Genomic DNA, 16,851 nt, shown 5'->3' with positions numbered 1-16,851 from the left:
ATATTTAAGGTCCTAATCTTGAAACCTTTATTTACATGAACAGGCCTTACTTTAAAGAATAAGTGTTTGCAAGATTGGAATCCTACAATCATTAATCTTTCTGAAAGACTTTTTAGCGTGAAGGATTATGCTGTCCTTCCAAATAAACAGAAGTAGATAATTCTGCTGAATATTTTTCAAAAGTTGTGTGCTGTCACATTACAGCACTCAGAAGTTAAAAAGGAATTCTAAGCTGTGAGAAAACACCACTGAAAAGTTCTAAAAAGTTCAACAAAAATAATTTGTTATTAGTAAAAATGCATTTCCTTTCCAATTTCAAATATTTCTGTAAACATAACTGCTTCAACACTGTGTGTTATTTAGTGACATGATTTCCTTGACCATTAGGAGGGCAAGCCTAGCAATTTACCTGAGAGGTCTATGAAAAATCACTAAATGTCCAACTTCCTATCATACCCGCATTTAATTCTCCATCCAGTATTCTTCTTCCTCTGAGCATCAATCAAGAAAACAAAAGGCTTGCCTTAGTTCAAGAGTTATATGCACATCTTTTCAAGTCGTTTTTATTGCTGGGGTCCACCCCACTGCCATCTTGATGGGCAGCACCTCTGTGTGCCAGGGAGAGAAGTGCACGGCATGGAGGGAACCCTGGCTTGGCCTCTTCAACACCGCCACACAGATGGGTGCTGCCAAGGTGCTGAATGCTGGCCTAAACAGCAGCCAAGCTCCAGGGAAAAGTTTGCTTGTCAGTTCTTTAATTCACATTATACTATGTATCAGTGTGCCCTGTGGCTGATGGCAAGCTAGTCATGGCTGATGTAATATCCACCTCTGATCCAGAGGTCAGCGCCTGATCTCTTTGTGGTGACCAGTGACAGGACCTGAGGAAATGGCCTGAAACTGTGTCAGGGGAAGTTTAGATTAGGTATTAGAAAAAGGTCCTTTACCAGAAAGTGGTTGGGCACTGGAAGAGGCTCCCCAGGGCAGTGGCCACAGCACCTTGCCTGACAGAGCTACAGAAGCATTTGGACAATGCTCTTGGGCACATGGTGTGTCTCTTGGGGATGTCCTGTGCGAGGCTAAGAGCTGGATTTGACAATCTGTGTGGGTCCCTTCCAACTGTGATTCTGGTCCTCCAGCCCAGGGACCAGGGATTGTTCACACTGTCCTGCGCCAGCGCTCCAGCGGAGGGCACGGAGGCACATTATTGCCATGGGCATGGGGCACATGCAGCACTAAACGCATCCAGTTCCAGCAGTGCTGCCCCTCACACAGCTAGTTTTGATCTATCACTATTTCAATCCTCTAAGATACTAACTAGGTTTTCCGGTTCTGCGCTGTGTGCCAAATTAGCTCTTTGGAAAAAACCCAAATCATTTAAACTGTATTAAGACAGTAATAAGAACAAAATCTTTGAATCTCTCATATCAGTCACTTCCTTGGGACACAGGCAGCTGCCCAGGGAGGACCAGGTTATAAATGGCCTGAGGAAGTGATAGGCAATGAATAGCTGTGACCCTCACTTCCCTGTTCGGTCCAGGCCTGCAACCTGAGCCGGGAGGGGGCAAATTCCTCCCGCTCCAGCTCCAGCCAGGCGGGGGGGAGCGGAGGGCTCAGCTATGGAGGCCCCAGCACCACCATGGCACCCGCACCCCCAGCAGCGGCAAACACCCTGTACTGCACCCCCAAACACCCGCCTGCCCACCCAAACTCTCAGCAGCATCCTGCAGTCCCTCCATCACCACAGCAGTCCCACACAGCTTCTCTTCCAGAAGCGACCTGCCCTGCTTCGGTGTTACCAACTGAGCCCACAATAAATGCAACATCCGTGGAAGAAAAAAAGCACAGTTCATTCCTCGCCAGACCAGAGGTTTTCCTCCACGTGGGAGCACAGCAGAGAAGACAACAGTTGACTGGCAAATCTCATCAGCAAGCAGAAAAATTAAGGCTCAGGATCTTTACTTTTGGCCCATTCTAGGGAACAGTTATATAGGCTGGTTTGCTCTGCACTGATGCAGAGGGGGACTAGCAAATATAAAAACCACTGTGACAAGCAGCATCACTCTCTGCCATCACTTTACACAGCAGAATCCAAACTGACTTGGACTGTTAAATCTGCTTCCTGAAACAGGCATGAATGCTGTACAAGGCTTGTATGCAAAAAAGAGATCTTGTATTTCCTATATTATCACATATTCATAATGCATATTTCATTGTGGGGGTTTTTTGCATAATATCTAAATTAATTCTTCCAGCTTAATCTCTTAATGCTTGAATGTGAGGTTTAACAGTAACATTTGAATAGCAACATTGTTACCATAAAGCTCCTTATAATATTTATCAAAATTCATGGAAACTTGACATTTCAAAATCCGAACATCTGCTTTTGACACAAAAGTATTTTGTTATGTAAATGTTTTAAGTATTTTACATTAATGTAATTGGTATTTTTCAACAAACCAATACTTAAAAGAAACATGGATTAATGTCTTTCTTCTGTATGTAGCATGTCCCTTGTTGTTTGATAATTTACTTACATACAGATTTATTAAAAGGAAACAATTTGCTTTTTTGTCCCTCACCCTTAAAAATGTGGCAATGAGATGTGAATGTGCCCAGAAGAACAATGTTCTTGTAAGACATATAAATTCAGATTAACTTGGTTAAACCGTTCAATTTAAAGGGTAACAAAAAAACCCAGACTAAACTTTTTACTCGTTCACTCTTGTGAAGAAAGTCATAGATAGTACACATTTTTATTTTCTTACATATCATCAATAAATAATTATCTGCTAAGTCCTCTTTTGGACCTGAAATGCCAGGAATTTCAAACTTGTCCACAAAATGGCAAAGTTAAACTTTAATGAAGACCCTGCTGACTGGGCTGCAAGAAATTTAGATGAACATTCATGCATGATTAAGTTCATGCAAATAATACTGTTATATAATTAGTTTGGGGGGCACTTTAAAGATTGCAAAGCATTCTCAAAGATAGCAAAAAAAGTATGCTGAATGACAGTCTATACACACAAAATCCCCTTTCATTTACTTAATCAAGTTTTTCTCTTTTAAGTATGGTTTAAGCTCCTAAATAAAATGATCAGAAAAATAACCCTTGAGGGAAATTGTGCACACATATTGAAACTTCTTGACAACTATTTCACTGATTTCACCTGGCTCAACATTTCATGTCTTAGTAACATTTAGTCCCTGAATTGTAGCTAAAACATACTGTACTTTCAAAATGCACTTCAGACGGAGAGAGATAACAGAAACAAAGGTTTACCAATTTTTAAGGATTTAACTAATAGATTATATTTACCATTCTAAAGCAAAAAATACCACAACAAAATCAATCATTTTATGACATTACCTCACTCAAGAAAATAGGTGTCATGACACATATTGTGGTCAGTATCAGTTTAGATCCCTTGCAATGAACATATGGATAAAAGGAAATTAAACTGTAACCATAAAAACATACTATTGTTTAATATACAATTTTTAAAAATGCACTGACTCTCATATGAAAAAATATATTAATATGTAGAAGATCACAGGAAGTCTTAAATATTGATTACACTGTAAAACAATGAATACTATAAATAGTTCCTCTTTTGCCAAATGCTTCAACTGTACCCATTTCAATAGTCTAATCTTGGTCCATTTACAGCTGTCACCAGATAAAAAATGATCATCCAAGAAAGAAGTACTATCTGTGTGAATATTAACAATGAACCTACATCAGCATGGAATGCACTATTACTTTCCAATAAACTACTGATGATCACTGTCAATAAAAAAAAAATTACAAAAATAATTAAGTGGCCATTTAGAATATGTAATTGCTTAATTAAAATAAATTAATGAAGATTAATGTAAAAATTCTTTGGGGAAACTGGATCTGCCACTTACATTATTAAACATAGAGAGATTTTGATGCTCAAAGCAGACTGTAGGTTAATTTTAAAAGCATTTATGTTCTTGAAAAATGTTATGCAGTCATTAAATGCAAGAAATATGCATTTTTATTTTTTACAAAGTCTTTCATAATTACTGAAGACAATGTAGACATAGATCATAATTAAAGGAACCTTTTCAATCAGTGTTTTGAATTTAAGTAATTTCAAATATTTTCAAATCTGATAGACCGTAATTTGGAATGTTTAGTAATTTTATTTTTAATTCTTTTTTATTCTTCTTTTTTATTCTTTTGTTCATTCTTCTTTAATTCTTGAAGAGAAAGCATTGTTAAGAGGAGACTCTGATAGCCTACTTTCTTAGTGCTGACAACAAACTATAGTCCAGGAGAATTAAGCACTCCTTCAGTGAAAGATGTGGTATTTACTGCTCCATTAAGTTTTCACAAAAACATGAGTTAAGACTAACAATATCCTATTCCAGTAGGTCTAGGCAAAACTTTTATCTTCAGATGTACTGTATTTCTGCCTGGAAATCTTTAATATTAATTTCACCTTGAAATGTTATCATCTTCAAAATTTTTTGCTTTCTAATCATCTACAGTTCAGTCCCAGCCTTCTCTTCGTGACTAGTCCTGTAAAGTCAATAGTGACAGGCAAAGTTGTCTATAATATCAAAATTAAGAGTTTATTTATTAACGCACTGCTTCACATCCAGATCAATCACACTCAAGTAATGTCTATCTTTAACAATTGTCACTAATTCCTGAAGTCAACCAAAACCACTTCTAAAACCCAATTTCATCTCTTTTTTCCAGGTTGCCATACTTTCTAAACCATAACCACACACAACAAACAGGATGCCCTGTTAGTTAAAATCAGCCTGCATGCCACAGCCACACAGACCCCCTACACAAGAAACCATACATTCCTTACAGGGTTAACTTCTACCCTACGTTTCCCACCCATTAAACAGTTTCTGCAAAACATGCTACATTAAAACATTAAACAAATGTGATTTTGACTTTCACAGAGCAGCTATTACAAATGTAATGTGCTTTCTTTAATTAACACATACCACGCAGACCCACAGACCTCCAAAATAATGAAGCAGACAAACAAAGCAGATTTGGAACAGCCAAATGGGAACTTATTCACTGCAGTGGAGAGCTATTAACCGCTGTGGTGAAATGGATATTTTTTGGCTAACTGCATTTACAAATATTTGGGGGCACTATTATGCCTCTAAATCTGTAAACTTCCACCCTCTCGTGCCTGAGCAGAAGGTTCAGCTGCTTCACCCTTCCCACCAGTCAGGGCTCTCCCTTTTATCTGAGTAGTACCTCTACATCCCTAATATAAAGACCTGGAAAAAAGACAGATCTGAAGGATCCTGCCAGGAGGATTCCAATCCTTCCCCCTATGAACAGCAATACTGCTGTTACAAAGTTTTAAAAAAGTTTTCCCAGTGCCTACTGCATTCCATCCCTGCTGCCAGAAATATAAGGCCCTGCACAAGGCTGAAGAGCAGTTCAAGATCTCAAGGTGCTTTCATTGCAAAAATGAACTTCATTCACCTACAACAGAACCTGCTTGTACCCACAGTGAGGAGACTTTACTACACTGGAAGCAATTCACATACTTCTTCTACCACTCTTTCCTCATGTGAGGGAATTAATTTGGGGATGAGCAATTTTTCAACAGAAAGATGAAAAAAACCAAGAAATATTATCAGCCTGAGACCTTTGAATAAAAGCATTCTGGCAGAGGAGTAGTCAGGTGTATTTAGGTAAGACATTAAATATTACGTTCACAGTACAAAAAAGTAGTATATTATGAAAAATATATACAAGTTACATACATAATATGTGTATGAATGAACTTGACAAGTTGTACCACTTTTAGCCAACTTTTAATTAAGCAGCAGGGACCCAGACCCTGTTTACTACTCTATGTTTTAGGCACTCTACAGGGAATAACTCAGATCATAATATAGCACTCATGTTTTTGAGCACAAAATGCACACTGACAGACAGCCTTACAAAAACAAAATGCTGTAAACGACATACTTCCAGTAAAAGCATTCATATAGGAGACTTAAAATCCACTTCCAATACTGCCCATTTTATTGAATACATTTCACAGGTCAGTGGGACCACTTTGCAGGAGAAGATCAAGCAGAATTTGGCCCATCAGGTCTGTAATAGTCACAAGAAGAGAAGAGATGTCATAGTTTCATTACATTAACGATGAGGTTTTGTTCACTGTCGAATCAACTCTTAAACTGCCATTCACCTGATGTACTACTGTATTTAATATCTAGGGAAGACAGTAGCAAACAGGTTTGTAAATAATTCTTGGATCTTATTCCACTTTAGCGTAAAAATGGCTAATTCGCTAGATGTGTAATCTGTCTGTTTTAGGCCAGGTAATTAAACAGGGTGAGAAAACAATATATATATCTATGTTAAATACAGGAAGTAGTTGGGGGTCTAATTCACAGTCTACACAAGTCCGCTCGGGTCTATTAGGTACGTTCTATAATACTACTTTAATGTATTTCTAGTATTTCCAATATAATGAGTTTAAGAAGATTCAGAAATTACCACATGTGGTCAGCAGAGCCTTTTTAAAATCCTCTATTTCCCCTAAGATTGTAATATTATAAATAGCCCACAAAACCAACCAAGATTTTGATTCCTACCTTGCAAAACACAGCTGTAAAATTAAGTAAAACATTTTTTAAATTATAGCACATGTGCACTATTAAGAGATTTTAAAGACACCTGTACTTTGAAAAAAATACATGGTGATGTTATTCTAGTCTCCTTAAAGTACACAATGGCTATCACTTTTATTCTCAATTTCAGCCCAGGGAATATTTTGGTGCATATATTTAAATGGTCGTAAACAGAGGAAGTTATAACACAAATGTTAAAGTAGCCTCAAGTGGCACTAAAACAAAAGCAATCAAGAAAAAAATCCCTCAACGCTGCATGCCTATAAATTACCACAAAAAATTAATAGTGGGCCTCTCTGGGAACAGATTATCTTTGATGGGAAAGCCAGTATCAGCTATGTTCATGAAAATTACACATTTATGAATGCAATAACAACATTAGTGTTTTCTAACAGAGCCTAAGGTCTATAGTAGTCATGGAATATTACTTGGATTTTGTAGACAAATTTATACACTCCAAATTAAATTACACATTCACACAGGTTTTACCTGTTACACAATTCTAAGAGGTGAAAATACTAACCTATCTTGCTAACAATGTGAACCCAAACATTTCAGCTTCCCTCCTTCCAAAAAATGTAATTCCAGCACCTAATCAAAACTTTGGAACAGAAACTGTGTGATTTTCTTGGTTTCTGCACTGACAATAGAACAAGAGTATTCTACATACTCTCAGATAAATCACCTCAGTGTTGATGTATTTAATTTTCAAAGTTGAAATACCGTATGTATGAAATAATTAAGGAGTTATACTTTTCAGATTATCAACTAATTTCACTAAGCTCTCACCCATCTACCAGAGATACATTCAAATTTTTATGAACATACACTGTAAATATACTAATTTCTGTTCTGCAGAAGAAACACATTATTACATGAACCAAATATTCCCTGATTTTTTTGTTTATAAATAGTTCTTTCTAAAAACTGCAGTCAATGTATCTCAGTGCCACCACTGAACTGCAATCACTAAACAAAACAAATGTATAATACTGAAGTGCGATCCAAAAATTCCTGAAACATTCCACTTCCAAGAAGAGCTCAGATGCTTGTACCCATTCCAATACCCTCATGAGCCATTTTTCTTGAAAAGTCACTGTCACTTTTACTGTCTCTCCATCCCAAGCTCAGGGTGGGTACACCAGTATTCTGCTACTTTGCACCAGAGCAGACCACAGTTTCATTCACATTTCTGTTACAGCAGCTTCCAGGTCTTTCCTCCAGTATCTTCACCTCACCCTAAGAGCTGCTTGCTTTGCATCCTTGGCCACCCTTTTATGGTGCCAACACTGCCCACCCATATTTGTGGGGATCATGGAGTTTCTCTGATACAAAAAATGATAAAAATCTGACAAACCCCCCAGGTATTTCCCCAGCTGAGTTTGCCATGCATCTCCACAAGCACTTACACTAGCCCAACAGGAAGAGTGATATTAAAGTTCTTGAAGCTTACTGAAGCAGCAGCACTGCTGCCAAATGTGTAAGTAAAGTCATGGCCACAGGATTCCCACCAGGAAGGGTGGCTGTAGGAGTTTCAACCTCCACCTATTCGTCCCACACTGCTACTGCAAAGCGTTACTCAGCTGCTTGCAGAGAAGCTGCTGACCTGCTCTATGTCACAGCTATGCATGTTATGAAAAACTCAAATTCAATGCCAGTTTTCCATAATAGTGCAGATTGTGAAACTTCCAGCCAGTTCCACAGCGGCTCTGCAAGGAGATGAGCCATTTCTGGAGTAGGGATCTGGAATTTCCTCTACCTATCTCCCAAGGAGTTAACTCCCCTACATTTTAAGCCAGGAACATCCAGAATAATCTGAGGAAAAGCCTGGACACCAGTTTCTCCAACCAGATGGGCTCAAGTAATTAGGAGCACTTCCCCACCTTCCATACTGGGATGTTTGCTGATACTTCACTGATGTAAAAGGAATTTAAGGATTCACTGCTTTTTACCAGTGAAACCCAGCGAGCAAAAGCCAGTCCAAACCTCTCCTGGGTAACTGTCCCTTAAAAAGAGCCAAGTGTCACATAATACCTTTCTAACAGTGCCGGTAACTTGAACAAAAGATGAAAAAAAGGTAACCATACATACAGGGAATTAAAAATGTAAACATTATGTCCTTATTTATTTGTGTTCATTTTAAGAAACATCATAAACAGTCTTTACCCTCTGGCTTCTATGTTCCTAGAATCTTTCTTAAATTATACCTTTACAGTCAGGTTTATACACCTGTACAGATACTGGCAGGCCTAATTTTGTTTCTTTTGATAATTAGTGGGGAAAGATGACAAGCCTTTACTGTGATGGGTTACACAAGGAAGATGAATTAAACAATATTTGCATGGGAGTATACTTGGTAAAGAGTCTGAAACAAAACTCTGGATGGCTCTAAATATACTTACTACCTCAGTAATGTAATTGCAAACCAGGACAAGCAACAATAACAACATTTTCCCCAATCTGACAATTCATTTCCTTTTAGCTTTGCTTCATATATCTACTTTGATATCTTATGTTTGTGCCTCAGACAAAATATCCTCTTCCTTCCAGTATCCCAACTCCTGTGCACAACTTCCTCAGTCTTGGAGAGGAGGATAGCATGCTCTGGAAAGGGCGTGCTTACTGTTCTGGCAAAGAGATAAATACCCCTTAAGGTTAAAGAGTCCCACTGCAGGCCTCTGCCTCTGGGCTACTTGCAATTTTCGCTTGTCAATACGCAATTTTAAAATCCCTCAGCAAGATCTGATCTGATTTAACACCATTTAGGTTTAATGGTGTTGCCATTCACTTAACTACTACATAGGTCTATCAATAAAAATGTACTGTAATGTTGGGTTTAAATGTAAATAGATGAAATCTGGAAGGTTCAGAAGGTGGTGGTTCCATAACTTAAATAATGAAATTAAAAGTTTCTTCAGACAACCATCTTAAACTATCAAGCTGTCAGTGAAGTATATTTTGCCATCTGTCTATGTGTCCATAGGTAGGATTTGAAATGTAGGACTGACACTAACTAGTAGCCCCTCCTTCCCCCCCGCCAAAAAAAGAAAAGAAAATCCCAGTGCTGTACTGCTCCACATTACAAATCCATAGTCCCCATAACTTAAAGTCAGTTTTCTCTTTATGGTGCAACACAGCTGGTGAGTGCCAAAGCTTGGCTCCAGGTCCTCAGCAACTACCCATTACAGATGCTGTAAGTATTGAGGCTGCCAAGCAGACTTTGACACCCACATCTGATCTGAGACGATCTCTCACACACATGCTCACTGCAGACACTTGTTTACTCCCCATTCACTTCCTTCCTCAGCTTCCCTCTCTAAATGCTGCTAGCTGCTTTTGTTTTGGTTAGGCCTGGGCTTGCCTGGTCCCCAGCAGAAGTCAAAGATGACAAGGCTGTAATAGCATAGTCTGCATAGGTACTTCTGTATTTCAGAACAGGCATTGCTATGTCATATTTAACAATAAGGAACAATGCAATACTGATTTCGCTTGCTTGCCTAGAACTTCCAGTTATCCTGAGAAATAAAGAGCTTTTACATGCTCTCAATAATAAACAGATGGAAAAGGTAGGCTAGATGAATGAATGCATCCTTGTAAAAGCATGGGATCACATGTGCTTACAATAAAAGAAATTCAGCACTGAGTGTAACATGCCAAGCCCAACTTTGACCTAGAAAGAGTAGTTAAACTGTACCTAAAATACTAAAGATTCAAGGAACATGCATTTGATTAATCATGAAAAAGGGTGGTTGGTCAAATAAGGGAAAAGACTTTTCCAATGCTGCTTATATGTCTCATTTTCCATCTATTCTTCTATTTACAGTCACACTAGTCTCAGTATTTTTTCTCCTTTTGTTTTAGGTACTTCAGTAATACCAGCAAAACCTATAATATACAATGATAGTACAGTGCAGAAGGACTCAATGAAATAAAAGACTCTCCCATCTTTATCAAATCTTGTAGTAACAGTAACCTGTAGCAACAGTGAGAAAGTTCAGATGAAAGTGAAAAATGTCATGCCAACTATGCTCCTTTTAGTGAGAAAATAAATAACACCAGCTCCTAAATGCTGCTCCTCCCTTCCTTCCTCTCCCCATCTCATAAAAGAGGATCCCAAAGAAGGATTGTGTTTAAGGTCCCAGTTCAGAAATGCATCAATATAGTAAGAATTTTGGACTATAGAGCAGGGTCCCAACAAACATCATCTATCCTGAACAATCCATCCCATCTTGAAAGACCAAGAATATTGAGAAAGGGATCACAAATGTATAACCATTGATATTCACAAACATGTATTTAATTGGATCTGTTTACATTCAGCAGCCTACCCTTCATTATCAACGTTAACATCTGGGCTTCACGCTAAGCAAAGGAAAAGGGACATGTTTCTAAGTTTGCCTGTACAGTGTGTGCAAAAAAGAATATACAGCAATTTTACCTTATTGCCAGCATCCAAGAAAGTTGTACATATCTAAGTTGTGTGTATAATTTCGAACATGCAAAAAATTATAACAAGCATCACCCTTCTTTCATTTTATGAGAGCTTCACCTCTTCTTAGTTCGTTGCATTGAAGGCCTTTTTTCATGTGCACTACAATATGTTTCACTCACTTCACCTCTCCAGTCTGTTTTACCCTTTGAGAAATAGGTATTTTTCTAAAATTTAACAAGACCCACTCACACATAACTATATCCAGAATTCACATCACAATGACAATATTGAGTCAAATTCAGTAAGGAGCACATTCCTTGGATTTAACAGTGTTACAAAGGACTAACATTGCTACTCTTACATTTTTAGTCTTTTTTCAAAAGAAACAGAGGTCTAGAAAAAGACAGAAAAATAAAGAAACAATGGACTATGCATATTACTGCATTGGGCATGATTTGTATTTAAAAAATTAAATTGTTTTTAGGACTTGTAATTTTTATATGACCCTGAAAGACTAAACACATGACTTTAATATGTAAGCTGTATCAGAATAAAGCTATAAAGGACAAGAGTGTAGACGTTTGTAAGTGTATGTAATTACATTGTTGACACACAGATGAACATACATAATGGCTGATGCGTTTCTACCTTAAATAAGGCATTTAGGTCTAGGTACCTCATTATCAGAAGGGTAACAACAATCTGAAGATAGTTCAGCAGAAGATCAATCCAAATGATTAATGCCAAAGGAGGGACTTAAAAGCCAGAGTTAAAAACTCAATATTACAGCTGCTTCATGAATAGTACTTTCATTGGGTGAAAGGGAAGTCCAAACAAAAGCAACATCCCCTAAAAGTATATCAATACATACAATTAGCAAATCACTGACTTTAGAAAAACATGACTATAATCTGCATACAACCAAGAGTGAACTCCAAGAAGAAAGCAAAATTATTACAAGCTCAAAGGTCTAGGTATAGTGGGCTTAAACTATTACAGGAATTTTTACTTAAAATACCGTAAGTTTTTGCTCATAGCAACATCTCATAAACTGGGCATAACTTCCCCAAGAAAAGATAAGGTAAGAAAGTAAAAATACTGTAGCAGGGCTCAAGCTAGCTTGGACAGGACTCGAACTAAGTAAACTAAAGTTTCTTTCCCCTGCTTAGACTGTCTGGTTCTATAAAATTATACTAGCAGCTGCAGACACTGCAGAATGAGTGAATGAATGCAACACTAGGTGCAGACAAGTAAATGATGAGGTGTTTTCAAAGCAGTTTTGAACAGCAATATTTTGTTTCAATAGATTAATAAACTAATATCTTTGCCTTGAAAAAGACCTTTCACATGACTATATTTTTCAAATTAATGAAACTAATAGGAATAGGATCCAATCACTGTTCAGGCGACAGACCGTCTTATAAAACCAGCATTGTTAAATAACATTACACATTTAAAGACATTTTTATGCTCAGGCTGCTACTGTTATCCCTGGTCAGCTAGTCAGCTAACACAAAGCATTCCATACAGTAATATCAATTATCTAAAATGTACTCTGAAACATAATAGATAGCATTTCTTCCCATTACATTAGACAGAAAACTTCTGCATTTGACAAAAGAAAGATTCATGTCACCATGAAGTTTATATGTATATATATCTTAGATTTAATCAGAAAGAAAAAGATGAGAAACATATTTTCTTTATTTTAAAGTGCAATCCATTGCAGAATACTAATAACTCCACTCAGTGAGACATAGCTCTAAGTAAACTCAAAAGGACTAAGGCACACAGTTTATGTGCAATGAAACATGATATTTTTCACTGCATTTTACACTGTGATAGGTCTTAGAAACTCGACGGTTTGGATAAATTGTAGATTATTAAACTGTAATAATCAAGCTTGTGTAACATTTTCCTCTTGTCCCCTCCTTTAGAGGACACAACTGAATAACAACTCCCAAATTTATTACTGCTTTATTATTTTCTAGGACTATTTTCCATTATGAAACTGCACACCTTGTCTAGTATTACTTAAATGTATCAGGTTATCATGCAGTTCAACGCTTCTCTATTTCCACAGCTCTAAGAATATCTTTGTTTTCAAATGTGTTTTTATTAACAGCACTACTATGCTTCCAATGTTTGTCTTCTACTATTCAAGAAGCAAAAAAAATTACATATATTAACCCAAAATTAAAGAAAGGAGGGGTTTATTTTTAAAGTAAATTTTTAAAACTGTAAAGAACAATTTCAAAACTTAAAAAGATACAGAGAAGGGAAGAAATGGGGAAAAGGAAGAAGACTGCTCTTTCTTTCAGAAGTACTTCATGCACTCAGTTCTAAAGAAAAAAAGCACCAGCAAACAGGGGGCACCTCATATGCCAGTATGAAGCAGGAAATGTAGGAATTCAGTAAGTTCACTATTAGATTCTATACTTGCTACATAATTCCAAATACAAATAGCTATATCGAAGTGCAGGCCCTTAGTTGCAGGGCACATGTAAGGCAAGATCAGAAAATTCACCCCACTACCCATCACATGGCAACATGCCACAGCAGCAGTTTCTTTAGAAGTTTCTTTACCGTTTTTTTAGAACCACCTAATCAAGAGTGTATGCTTTAATAAACCCTGGTGGAAATTACCGTAAGAAAGCCGGGCCACTAAATGCAACATTAAATGGGAATCACTGTATAATCATGGAACACTCCCTTGCCCCGTCATTGCAAACGTCACAGAAAATGGACAACTACGTAAAAAGTTAAGATGCCTTTTTGCCTCCCTAACATGGCCCTACCCCAACCCAAAATGGTCTCTTTACCTGATACCTGTTCTCTGATCACAGAGAAGATGGGGGAAATTCAAAATAGCACTGTTGCAACTGGAGACTCGCAGAAGGACCAGAGAAGGTCTACTCATGCTCCTTCTTCACTAACCACGGTACAGACCTCGGGAAAAGTTCCCTTATTTTGTACCTATTTTGCATCTGAAACTCCTTTGCATAAAGGCGTTCACACCAGTTTCCACGTTCAAAACACAAAACCATCCACGCTGTCGTGTTTAAAAACAAAACCAAGCACCATCCAGCCCTTCTTTCCCCATCAGCCTTACAGAGATGTTGCTTTTGGTCTGAATCCTTAATAGTTTTGTGGGGTTTTTTTTTTCCCTAAAAAGGAATAATTAAAAAACAACCAACCAAACCACGTACATGGTTCAGAGTACCATGATAGGGACGCTCTCAGGTCTGAATTACTACAAAATAACACTATAATTATGTCTTAATTTCACTAACGAATCTCAGATGAGCTTTTAAAAAGTAATTCGAGGTTTACAAGTAAACCGTTTAAAACTACACAAATGTTATCTGAATGAAACCCGACATTATTTTTCCTTTTCCCAGCTTAATTTTAAGCAGTTTTCCAAGGAAAGGCATATCTGCTCCTGATCAGTCTGGTGGCAAATGATAAACCTTGTTAAAAAGTGTGACATTGGAAAATAAATAAAAACCACAGGAGACGTTTCTAACCAAGTAAGAAGATATGAGAAAACATTCTCTCTTTACACAAATCTCCAGCCACAGAGAACTAAGCACAATCTAACGACCTTATTTACTCAAATTGTATGCTGCCAACAAAACCACTACCTAAGGCAACTTTTTAATTACAGATGTTCCTAAATACCCAGAAAAAGATAGGTTACTTCTCTTCACATGAAACCAGAGTCCCACTGAACTCAACCAAACGTGGCAAGCTGAAATGGAAGACAAAAATGGGTCTTACTTGGTGTACAAAGACATCAACTGGAGACTCCAAGGGGCTTCCCTCTCGGTTGCTCATGGAGATGAACCCGAATCCCATTCTCACATTGAACCATTTGCAATGGCCGGTTCCGTGCAAAACCTGGGATTCCTCCTCTTCTTCCTGCTCCGGCAACTTCCCAGGCTCGTCTCCACCTTTACTCGCCCCTGCTGAGGAAGAGGGAAGGGCGGGAGGGGGTGTGTAGGAGGTAGGGGGGAAGGGGGAAAAAAAGAAGGAAGAGAGGGACAAGATGCAAAGCAAAGAGTTAAATTCTGGTAACATCCTTTTGCCGCTGTATAAGGGAGTTACTACAGACGGAACAGAGAAAAAAAACGACGGGGGAGGAGGCGAACAAAACAAAATCAAAACGCCAACGGTGAAAAGTGCGTATTTTTTCATGAATCCTAAAATTAAAAACCTTCTCCCCCAAATACGTAAAAAAATAAAATCACCGGCGGTTACAGAGAGGAAACACTGCGCACGGAGGCTCTCCCTCTCTCTGTGCCCAGGGCAGCCCACGTTTCTCTACATACGTGTATTTTTCCATTTAACTCCATCTTTCAGCCACATTACAGCACGGAACGCGATACTTTACTTGAATATTGCTGGTTTAAGACCGATCCCATTTCTCAAGAGAAATTCTCAGCCCAATTAGTCTCTCTTCGCAAGGCGCGGGGGGGGGAGAAAGGGGGGGGGGGGGCGAGGGGGGCAGGCCGAGGAGGGTTGGAGGAGAGAGAAAAAGCAAAATTGGGTAGATTGCACAACTGGCTATTGCACATGCAGCGCCGAAACCACTATTTTCCAACGTGTGTCCATCCCTCCTTGGAATAAACTTTCGATTAAAGTTGGGACAGGTGTACGGCCGTTTTCTCATCCCACCACTGCAACTGTGCTTAATCAAACAGGAACAATTCAAACAATAGCCCCCTGAAAGCTTTTCAAGTTGTGAATCGGTGTGGGCGGTACGGAACAGTTTCTGAGCTGGGTAACAATGGGTTTGGAGAAAGCCCCCTTGCGCGAGCTGCTAAAAAAGGGTAATGCATAGTTGGGTTAAAAGAGGGTGGGGGGAGGGGAGGGGGGAGAGGGGGAGAGAGCGAGCGAACGAAATTCATAGTAAAACAATAGAAAAAGAAAATTAACCTTCGGCCATGTTGCCCCACGGGCCCTCTGCTCCAAACTCGTGAGATGAAAACTTTCCCTGTGGATCGAAGTGGTCTTCTGCATTAATCTAACATCCTGATTTTGAACGATCGCAAATTTAGCTCGCATGGTCTAATGTGCTTTCCCTCTTTTGATTTTTCCCCGTCTCTCTCGCTCCGTTTCTGGCCCCCTGCGCACACGTGACTCGGTCAATTACATGCTTTCTTGCTACTAATTTCACATCGGATCCTTAAGGGGTTGGCAGGAGGCAGGAGCAGCCAATCGCCATTTCAACTAGCCTGACACACCAAAATAATTTATGAATGAACAAGAAATTTTCAACACGGCACTTTTTTTTTCTCCTTCCTTTTCGGACAGCTAATCTGCACGCTTCTTTACGGGAAATCGAGATGACGTATCATTCTGGGGTTTCTGCCCTCCCGTGCATGCACAAATCCATAGGAAGAACCGTGCGTTTCTAGATACAGCCCACTGTACAACAGCTACGTGCAGGGGCGGCCGTGCAGAAGAGATTATGGGGGTATCTGTGCCCATTGCAGCCGGGGTGCGCCTACGCACATGAAGGCGAGATGCTCACGGATGAGGGACACACGTGTGTAGAGACACGGACGGGTACGCCGAGAGGCATCTGTGTCACCCTCTGCACAAAATGCGGGCAGATGTATAACCGGATCGTTACTAATTACGCATTCAAATTAAAAGCCTGCCGGAAACGCGGTATCACCTTATTATGGCCCAGAATGTGCGGAGGTTCAGCGTCTCAAAACATTTCTGAAGGGGGGATGGGGCGAGGAATTGTA

General features: G+C 38.8%; 1 protein-coding gene across 1 annotated transcript in view; it reads right to left on the bottom strand.

Annotated features, from left to right (window-relative positions):
- LIN28B (lin-28 homolog B) overlaps window positions 1-16,851 on the bottom strand; it is an 84,898-nt gene that overhangs the window by 62,977 nt on the left and 5,070 nt on the right. Inside the window, exon 2 of the mRNA XM_071547867.1 lies at window positions 14,873-15,060. Within this exon, the coding sequence (XP_071403968.1) occupies window positions 14,873-15,060 (188 nt within the window). The remainder of the gene's footprint in view (window positions 1-14,872; window positions 15,061-16,851) is intronic.

Source organism: Pithys albifrons, chromosome 2 (genome assembly GCF_047495875.1).
Source record: "Pithys albifrons albifrons isolate INPA30051 chromosome 2, PitAlb_v1, whole genome shotgun sequence".
NCBI classification, from domain to species: Eukaryota; Metazoa; Chordata; class Aves; order Passeriformes; family Thamnophilidae; genus Pithys; species Pithys albifrons.
Note: the sequence above shows the minus strand (reverse complement) of the source record. Positions and strands in the feature narration are given on the sequence as shown.